Source organism: Galeopterus variegatus, unplaced genomic scaffold (assembly GCF_000696425.1).
Source record: "Galeopterus variegatus unplaced genomic scaffold, G_variegatus-3.0.2 Scaffold2491, whole genome shotgun sequence".
Lineage (NCBI taxonomy): Eukaryota > Metazoa > Chordata > Mammalia > Dermoptera > Cynocephalidae > Galeopterus > Galeopterus variegatus.
The window spans coordinates 204832-215413 of record NW_007728602.1 but is presented as its reverse complement, the minus strand read 5'-3'; the positions used below and the strand labels follow the sequence as shown (position 1 = coordinate 215413).

At 42.5% G+C, this 10582-nt stretch overlaps 1 protein-coding gene and 2 non-coding genes across 3 annotated transcripts in view; 2 read left to right on the top strand and 1 right to left on the bottom strand.

Annotated features, from left to right (window-relative positions):
* Window positions 1-564: 564 nt before the first annotated feature.
* LOC103598037 overlaps window positions 565-10582 on the top strand; it is a 23518-nt gene continuing 13500 nt past the window's right edge. Inside the window, exons 1-4 of the mRNA XM_008581943.1 lie at window positions 565-701; window positions 4529-4728; window positions 7836-7922; window positions 9094-9207. Coding sequence (XP_008580165.1) covers window positions 565-701; window positions 4529-4728; window positions 7836-7922; window positions 9094-9207 — 538 coding nt within the window. The remainder of the gene's footprint in view (window positions 702-4528; window positions 4729-7835; window positions 7923-9093; window positions 9208-10582) is intronic.
* Window positions 616-687, top strand: TRNAM-CAU. Its single transcript has one exon. It is a non-coding gene; the product is annotated as a tRNA-Met (tRNA).
* On the bottom strand, window positions 7954-8025 carry TRNAQ-CUG. The gene has a single exon. It is a non-coding gene; the product is annotated as a tRNA-Gln (tRNA).

Below are 10582 nucleotides of genomic sequence, written 5' to 3'. Positions count from 1 at the left end.
TACGCAGCACAAGATAAAATGGATTGGAGGTCTCTGTCCAGGCCATCGGCCTCTGAGAGCCCACATTCTCTGAGGGCGAGAGGAAGCTGTCCCCAGACATGACCCCAAACGGATAGAAAGCCGCTTTTCATGAATTCCAGGGTAGAGACCTGCGCGAGCAGACCAGGCAGGTGCCCGGAAAGCTACGAATAGCGTTTGGTGAATAAACGGAAATGCTTCTGGTTTTGTGAAAGAAATTTTCTTGGGGACAGGAAACGGAGTGAAGTGGTTGATGCACCTCCTCCGTGAGGACAGTGAGCCTGACCTCCTGCCGGCCTCGATTCGCCCTGACTGCTGAGAGTTTTGCTCGACTTGCTTCTCAGAGTTCAAAGCAGCTCTTGAAGAAAAGACGTCAGAGTCTGAACCATCTTTGGCAGATCGGGAAAGCGCGACTCGGGGAGAACTGCCGGGGTCATCTGATTCTCGAGGGAGTCTATCTTAGAGAGGCCAGGAGAGGGGAGGGGAAAGCAGAAGAAGAAAGAGTAAAAGGAAGACAAAAAAATGCAAAGCGTTCATCCTGACAAAATGGCTGATGTTTTACATGACAAAGAAAAAGAGGATGTACTGCGGGCTGTCAGCAGAGTGGCGCAGCGGAAGCGTGCTGGGCCCATAACCCAGAGGTCGATGGATCGAAACCATCCTCTGCTAAAGGACGTTTTTGAGTAAGCAGGCTCTCTGAGTCGAGGGAGAGAAATGGCTGACACTTGCTCTCCTAAATAAATATTCCTTTCTGAGGCTGTTGTACTTCATTTGTAGAAAAGCTGGGCGTTCTTCTTTCTCAGACTGTTTGCAATGCTCCCTTCTCATTCATTTCAAAACACAAGCAAATCTTACTTGGGAAGAGGAAAGTGACAAATTCCACACTTACTTTCCACAAACTAACCTGTCTTACAGTGAACAGAATATATACTGAGGTAGAATATGATTTTATATTTTCTTGCGCTCAAAGAACGAACACTTACTGACTTTTGCTTGAGACTACTGGTTACTGTAAATCTCTATTGCCTGTTTACTTGGGTGGAGTCTCCTGTTCCTTCCATTCTTTTGTTCATTCCTATGCATGATCCTTTTGTTCATTCCTATTTATGATTTATTCCTATGCATGAATTTATTAAATTCCTTTCTAATTAATGTGCATGTGCTGTGAATTCTTCTCTTTAGTAATCTATGTTACAATAGCCAAGAAGACATCTTTTATGCCCACCTCCCTCCGTACTTACATAAACTAGATTCATGGGAATATTATGAGAAAAACAAGAAGCAAAGAAGTTAACTGTGAAATGGTAGAAAACATTGGAATACATTAAAATAAAACATTTTATGCATCGGAATTTCATGGACAAACTCAGAAGAAAAATACAAGTCATACTGATATATTTGCAAAAGAAATTGAGAGAAAATTACTAATGAAAATACTTTGTAACCAGTGCATATATTATGACAAGAAAATACAAACTCCCCTAAACAATAAGAATTTATAGAACAAAATATCAATAGGAAAAATATTAATAAAAATGTGCGTGAGATGGACCTGTTTTGTTGCTTTACTTTTTTTGCTGGTGAATATGTTCTTGTATAAAGATCCCTGAGACCAACAATCTTCAAATTATTTTGCCTGCTTACCCCGCAAAACATTTTAACTAACTTTAAATGTCTAGGCATAGGAGACTGATTGAATAAACTATGACATAAGGAACTACAAAAGAAATATGGAGTGATTTCAAGGAAATACTGTTAAATGGGGAGGGGAAAGTACAGATGAGAATTATAGTCTGCAACCCATTTTTCTAGAAAAGGGAATTAGGAAAAAAAAAACACATACCTGTTTTTCTGAAAAGAAAACATAGAAAGCATAAACTAGAAAACAGTGAAACTGGTTACCTAAAAGGGTGGTAATAGTTTTGCTTCTCTGAGTGTACTTTTTGGTATACCTGTAAATTTTGAAAGCATGTGAATGTTCTACATTTTCAAAAATGAATATTAAGTGAACAGGGATAGAAAGTGGGAGGAAAAAAATAAAACTAAAGTAATAAACTCAATTTTATTCTATATTATGACTACATGGAAAGGCAAAGAACAAAATTTGTGAACAGGGAATTTGACAATATGCCCTCACTCTTGGCTAAAGGGGTGAGAATGGCAGGTGAGGGAGAACTGCAAACAAATCTTTAACTCTTTAGTAGGTGATTTTTGGTAATGGATGGGCAAGGCAATTCTGAAACTATTGTAGGTGTATTATAGGATACAGTGAGTAAATAATGCTGATATTGTTGGGACTAGAGGGTTCAGTGTGAAAGAAGGGTCACATATAAATATAGAATTGAGAAATGCAAGAAAGAATCTTGCAGAGATGGATTGAAGTATGGGTGTGTGCTCATGATTTCTGAAATTTATATATGTATGTATATAGGTATCTATACACACACGTGTTTGTATGTGTGTATACATGCACACACATTTCCTAGGTCTTCCCACTAAAAGGATCAAGATGCAGACATCATAGAAACAATTAGTACATGAAGCCTCCAGGTATTGGTCTCTAATACTGTTCTCTACTGAAAGGAATCAGGCTATCAGTGAGAAATGGAGCAGGGTAGATGCAAGTCAAGTCTGGAACAACTTGTTATGTCAGAAAGTAAAAAAGTGCTTAAACAAATTATGGTGCCACATTACAAGGACCCAGAAGTCAGCTTGAAGAGGTTCCCCTGCTTAACTATGGGTTAATATGAACATCAGTATAATTAAGGATAATGATGAATTGTAAACTGTTGGTAAAAAAAAAAAAAAGATTCCATGAATCCATATCAATGATAGATATTTAAGTAAATGGAAAAAAGGGGAGGAATCTTGCTTAAATAGAGCATTGAGTGCAGACTGGTGAGAAGGGAAGGCTCCAGGGAGCCACTCACACTTTGGTGCTGCCCTAACCTGCTACATCTCCACGTTTAGCTCTCACTCTTGACTTCCACGCCCCAGCTGTGGTGAAATTCTTTTCTCCGCAGTCTCCACAATCTCCTCATTTTCTACCCACAGCACTCTTTAGCCCTCCCATCTCCCCTCACTTCACCTGACTTAGTTCTCTACTCATTCCTCAGGTTCCAACTTAGACCTTATATACCTTCCTTCTAACTGAGGCTTCCCTGGCTTCCTTTGGGCTTAGCTTCCCCCATCTGTTTCCTCAGCACCCAAATTGCCAATCACATATTTTAGTTGCTTGTTCAATAATATCTCCCACCTACCCTCTAGCAAGACCCTCCAGTGCAGGGAGTGATCCTGAGGCCTTGCTCTCCTTTGAGTCCCCACTGCTTAATACAATGCCTAGGTCAGGATAAGAGTTCATAAACACTTGTTGGGAGCATGACCTTTAATTTACCCTGCTTTGATCTTCACCAGAACCCAGGATGACTAAGTTTCACCTTTTGTCCCAAGTCTGTCTGCTGTGATTGTCCCCAGATTTCTCCTTCTCATTCTTCCTTCCTCACTGATCACAAGCACATGTTTGGTCCTGATTAAAACAGAAGGGCTGTGAAGCCATCGAAAAAGGGGCATTTGTTTGCCTGGTGGGGATTGAATTCATCATGGAGAAAAAGGCATCTGTTCACTGCCCTCTTGGCCAGTGGCCTCTGGAGAAAGAGACCCACACTTGTCATTGTGCTTAGTTGTACACAGCCAGATTTCTCCTTCTCATTCTTCCTTCCTCACTGATCACAAGCACATGTTTGGTCCTGATTCAAACAGAAGGGCTGTGAAGCCATCGAAAAAGGGGCATTTGTTTGCCTGGTGGGGATTGAATTCATCATGGAGAAAAAGGCATCTGTTCACTGCCCTCTTGGCCAGTGGCCTCTGGAGAAAGAGACCCACACTTGTCATTGTGCTTAGTTGTACACAGTTAGCTGTTAACTGCCGGGCTCATCTTCCAGTTCAGTGCCCAGTACTTGGAAGGAGTTTCTAAAAGTCTGTGGAAATGAATGGAACATTTTGAGACCTCATCCACAGGAAGCAAGGATTTACACTGAATTTGCTCACCATGCTGAAGCCATTTCATTTTCGAGGTTGCACAAAGGAGAGCTTGTTCTCTCAGAGGCCCCCGAGTCCTGTCCATTTCTCAGGCTGCATTCTGCTGTTGTCGTCGCCGCTTTGCTCGTGAGTGGGTGTGCTGAGGGTCTGGAAGGTACCTGGCCCTGGCGGTGCAGGTAGATTGTCTCTCTGCAAAGCGCAGCTTGCCAGATCGCAGGCGCACGTCCTTGCGTGGGCTGCGGGTGTGAAATCCACCTTGACTCCCCCAGGCCACACCAGCTGGGACGATTTTCACTTTCGGTGCCGGAAAAGATATTTTGTAATTTGGTGGCTGTAGATAAGAAATATAGTGGGGCCTCCTCCCGCGAATTTGAAATCTCCCCTTTGTTAGGTTCATCTGGCAGTTGGAATCCCAGGCGGAGAATTTTCACTCTCTCTCTCTCTCCTGCCTGTTTCTTCCCTCGGCCTGTAGGTTCTGCCCACCCACGACCTGGGTTTGGTTTGCGGAGAAACTCAGTAAGGGAGGCCATTCCCACCTGCGCCGTTCAGATGAGGTTAAAATAAAAGACTTCCTCAAGCGTGTGTTTCTTCTGGGGACGAACCCAGCGCAGAAAGCCTGGGATTTGCAGGGAGCTTTGTTTTTGCGTCTTAACTGTTCGAGTCCACGAAGTGGTGGGTCTTCTTACAAGCGAACTACGTCCCTCAGCATCCAGGTTTTTATTTTTAATGACTGAGCAGAGAAAATATAAAAGTAGGAAAAGCTCTCCCTTTAGGAAAGAAATCAGTTTATAATTAAACGTAAATCATGATGTGATCTCCAATGACCTAAAAGCCTTTATTTAATCAGGTGGTATAAATTTGACTTGAATGCTTATAGGAAAACGGAATTTAGGACCTAGGAATCTCAATGAAGAGTCTGATTAACAAACTAATCCTATTGAAAGAGCAGTCCCAAGTAAAGTTAATTTGATTGAGTTCCATTCTTTTACCAGTCGTAATTTTATTTTGAGGCTGCATTTTCTAGTCATTCATTGTAAAATTAGAGAAATTTACTGCTGACAAATTGCTTTCTGTAGAGATTGTTTTACCAATTGGGATCATATAGGTATTTAAATAACATCAAGCTTTGTAAAACTTGTCTCTGTGCATAAAGTGGCAATGAAGGCAATGTTGGTTGCTTATTAATTGTACTTATCGTCATCATCTTAGATGTATTACACCTTAGAATAGACTTTTCCCACATAAATTCTTTGACTCATATTTGTTATAAACATTTAAATGTAACCTCAGGATTTGAAACTGCAATTCAATCTGTATGTCTCTTGTAACCAGTTACAAACAAGCTTGATGTAATTAAAGTGCTTCTGATATTTTCAAACCTTAAGTACATTCCTCCAATTTATTTTTAAAAAGAGCACAGAGACAATACTTTGTCAGTGGCTTACATTGCACAGGCAGGAAATAAAATTTAAAAAAATAACAGAGCTAATGGGAGAAATAGAGAAGAAATAAGGAATAGTGGAAGAGAGAGAAAGAGAAAAATAGGAGCCAGACCACCCGTGAGGTGTGGATCATGAAATCAAAAGATGTCCCTAAGAGATTGAACCCTTGCTTTCATTTATGCAAACCATGAGCTTTATCTTATCCCAAATATCTCAAACAAATACTGAAGCCCTTTCATGACCTGTCGTTATTTTCTGTATCTCTTCAAAGCTTGCAGGGTTCACCATGGAAACTCTACTGTGCTCAGCGGTGCCAACATCTTTACTATGAGTTAGGTAACTAAACAGAGGTCCAAATGACTGGAATCCAGCTCCTGGAACTTCTCTACTCCAGGATACTGGTTCATACACTTGCTAATCAGCAGCCTAATTTTTTCTTTACCAGAAGCTGGAAATTACAAAATGAAATATTTGAGTCTCCAACATCTTCCTCTTTATCTGCTTTATTCCCCTGTGCCTGAAAATGTTGAATACCCTAGGGGAAGAACGTTCTGGGAAGGTAAAATGTATTAAAAGGAAATCTGATCAAAAGATCATAGCATTGTCATAATTATATATAGAAGGAAATAGATACATTAAAAAGTAGATACAAGAATACATGGGAATTATATCACAAAATGAATGTTTCATACAGTAGGCAAAGCTGATTTTAAAAATTGTGATGTCACAACTAAATTTGCCCATGGACCAACAAAAAAACAAAGATAGACATTTACTTCTCAACCATGTAAGCTATCATTCCCAGATAGATTAGTGATTTAAATACGAAATATAAAATAACAACACATAGTTAAAATTAATAAGAAAATTCAGAAGAAAAAATATTGACATGGAAACTGTTGTATAAGCCATATTTGAGCAACAAAGTCTTAATAAAAATACACTTATGAATGCCTATGAAATTATAATAAAAATACAAACCAATTAAATGTACTCAAATGGGAAATTCACAGAAGAAAAAAAATCCAGATGAAAAGTAGAAATGAAAGAGTCTGAGCATGAGATGATGCGGAGGGAGTTACTTTGTTCTATAACTTCGTCGTTTTAATTGAAAACAGTGTCTTCAAGCCCTTAGAATTTTTATGAGTTGTCACAGTATTTTTGTGCTCTTACAAATTGTTTTCCAGTGGTCTTCTAAAATGTTTCTTCATACATTAAAATCATCTCAAAGAATGTAATTGCCAGACTGTGGTAAAATTTGATCATCAGAAGAACCCAATCATTCAATGAATTTTGTCCATTAAAACCTAATAATTCCACATTCATTAGAATCCTTTAAAAATGTACTTGGCATAGTTTTATTTAACAGTTGAAAAGGTTCATAAATGTTTTTCTCTTTTTCAAAGATATTTCTGTGCAATATCTGCCATAGAATTTTATCCTGATATGTCACATGTTTGCACTTAAAGGCAGTGACTGATTGCCCTATCATACCATTCTGGAACAGAAAAATACATAAAAATTGAGATACAACTTTTAGTTATTACCAACATTTCTCTGCATTTTAAGTGTTTTCCCTCCCCCCCCTCCATTTGAATTGTTTTTATTTATTTACTTATTAGAGGCATAAAACAACCATTTATTATGCTCCTGGATTCTGGGGGTCAGGAATTTGGACAGGGCATAGTGGGGCAATTTTTCTCTATTGAGAGCTGGGGGTGAGATGATCTGAAGGCTCTTCACTCACATGGCTGCTGGTGGATGCTGGCTTTAGGTTGGGGGCTTCAGCTCCTTTCCACATGGGCCTCTCCTTCTGGTCTCTCCCTGTGGGCTACCTTGGACTTCCTGACAGCATGGCAGCTGGGTTTCAAGAGTGAGTGTTCCAATGGGGAGAGAGGGTGGGCATAGAGTTCAGCAGAAGTTGTACCACCTTCATGACCTAGCCTCAGAAGCTTTGCAGATTAAGGAGGTAACCTGCTTTCCCCACTGCCAACTCTGCACTTGGCCTGTTTTTAGCTCAGCCCTTAGTGCTGAAGAGCATTACCCCTCTCACCACGTTCTGTCAGAAGTATAATCAGGGGGAAAATCAGTTTCCACTTCTCGATAGAAGCATCAACGTTCTGGTTGCAGCTGGATTCAGTTTCCTCCAACTCCATACCTCAGGACCCCGGTGGGCCCCTGGGTGAGTTGTTTTTAAACTGAACGGTAGTATGCAATTAATAAAAAGTAAATATACAATTTTTGGTGAGTACTAGTACAGCATATGAAAAGTAAAATTGTGTTACAAACATATCACTTAATGAAAGGGATGTGCCTTCTTCCCTTTCCCCCTTTCAGATCATGTGTTTGCCGATAAAAACTCGGTTGGGGTTGGAATGAGAAAGGTCCGCTTACAGAGCAAAACGATTAGCAGTTTGTGGAGAGGTAAGTATAATCGAATTAAAACTTACATGAAAGGTCCCACCGAGATTTGAACTCGGATCGCTGGATTCAGAGTCCAGAGTGCTGACCATTACACCATGGGGCCCGGCTGAGGGGGTTCCTTGGACACCGACTTATACCTCCCTGAAGCCCCCGATTTGTTTGACAAGTGGACGCACATTCTGCTTTTCTTCTCTGTAAATCGTAGGCGCTTACTTGGCATGCTTGCGACCACCATCCTTTACACCGGAGTCTTAATTTAAGGACACATCGACTTCCTAACGCCAGGATCCCCGCCCCTCAGGCTTTTCCTCTCAAGTGGTTCACTAAACAGAGGTCCAAATGACTGGAATCGTTTTCTCACTGGAAAACAAGTGAGGTCGTTGAACAAAACTGAGCCCTTACCGTATTTCTGGTGACAAGCATTTCTTATTGCCGCTTCATCTAAGACTCACTACTACCCTGTGAGATGGGGACATTATTTCTATTTCACAGGTGAGAAACCTGAGATCTTTCTCTCCGCTTCCTTTATATTGCTTTCACGAAAATCGTCTTTTACTAGGTTGGTATCTGGAGCTTTTGGGGACGCATATGGAAAGATTTTACCAAAGTCACAGGGGAGAAGAGGGTGTTTACGGAGAACTGAAACAAGAAGTTGGTACTTGGACGACGAGTCTGGAGAAGGACCCAGCAGCCCCGGGAGAGCAGCGCAGGGGGGTGAAGCGGGGCAGGAAGGAAGGCCCCTCGGGTGTTCCCCAGGACAGCGCGCAGCCCACGGCCCTCCTACCGCCCTTTCACCGTGGGAGATATGCGCAGGGGAGACTCCCAAGTGGATCCAGAGAAGATTCCCTGCCGTGCCTCGCATCTCTCTCGCGCACACACGCACGCTCACACACACGATCGGTTTTTGTGGTGGGTCTCTGTGGACGTTCTGAGTCGTGTCCTACCCCAGCGTGTTCATAAATTCCTCCTGCTGGCTTTTAGCTGACTGGGGCCGCGACGATATTCAGCACAACTTTAGGAGCAAGTGCTTCAGCAATTTCCCTAGTGGTACACGGGAGTCCAGCTCTGCTCCACGTACTTTACTCAGGATTCGACGCCTGACCAGCTAGAGCGGGCTTAGGGGAAACTGAACCTCACGTATGCGGATTGGGGCTGCCTGCCGGGGCTCCAGAATTCAAGCGCAGGAAGGCCGGAGGTGGCTTCAAGGGCTGCGCGCGCCCTCTTGTGGACGATGACGCGCAATCCCCTTCCCCAACACCGAAAGAACAAACAAAACCACAACCCGGTAACTCTCCCTGCAAATACCGGGCCGGCAAGAGTGCGGGGTTCCCTTTCAACAGAATTTTTTAGAGTGGCTGTCACTGGACAAAGTGTTTAAATTTGGTCTTTTCTGGAAAGCTGGGTTGGGAGTTGTCCTCCAGCCTAGAACAAGTCGAGGATGGTCAAGAACGGTTCCTTGTTTGCACAGAGGGGGTGGGAAACCCTCAGGGAAAAGAGGATAAACATCTCCGCTGGAGATTCCAAACTATCAAGCCCTGGTGGAGACAAGGAAAAGCTCCTTACAAAGGAGATGATTTCAAACCTACGCGGCGAAAGCCCCCTAGATTTCTTGTCCCTCGACATCACCAACCGGACACGAATACACTAGTTCAATCACACTTTCCCACGCCAGAGAGGCGTTGACCTTGCGGGGTTTCTGACAGATTAGCGAAAGTGCACCGGCTGCAGAACGGTGCCTGTGGCTTCAGCAGCGCTTCGGATTTAGCAGAGAAAACATCTTTGCTTCTCCAGGACCACATCCCAAAGCCTTCCTAGTCTCTCGGCCTCAGGCCCACTGTGATGCCAGAAGCAAGTGAAATCCTATTGACCAGGGGAAGAGTAAGTGCGGGCTTCAGAGGCTAATGTCTCCTTCCTGCACCCTCAGGAAAGAAACAGGAGCACCTTCAGCCTAAATCCGTCCTTACTGTACAGCCATCAAAAATCTTCAATTTAATCACAAACGTGTAGTTAGTGCCTTCCAGAGGCTAAGCCTGTGACAAGTGCTGGACTCCCTACAACCAATAAAAAGCGCAAATTAGGCACAGACTTCCAGGACCACTGGCCAAAAATGTAGTGAAAGGAGCCTTTCTTCCCTGAGGTGAATTCTCATCCAAAACGTGAAAACTTTAAGTTGCCCAATCACACACCTCCCTTCTTTAGCTCCTGACAGAACGGCCTCCTTAAGACAAAAAATCATAGATGAAAGTCACCTACAGGGAGACTTCTGCTTCAGTCTTGGGCAAAGACTTGTTCTTAGAATTGATGTAGACTTAGAATTAGTGAAGGAAAAAGAGTGAAAAGAAGTCTGGGAAGAAGCAGAGCAGAAAAATTTAGAACCAAAAATGGACATGAGTTACCCTGGGTTCTGAGATGATCAAACCTGATTGGTTTGATGCACTCAGCAAGTGTTTTTGAACTCCTAACATGAGCCAGGCATGGTGGGACTGAGGACTGAAAGGTGAACGAGACCACAGCACCACTACCTCCCCTAGGAGAACTTGCTGTCTGCAGTAGGAGGGACAGCTTATTAAACAAGCAATTAAAAAATGAGGTGGTATGGGAAGAGGATTTTAGTGTGGTGAGGAGATGCAGATAGGGCACCTAAGTCCAGATAAAGGGAG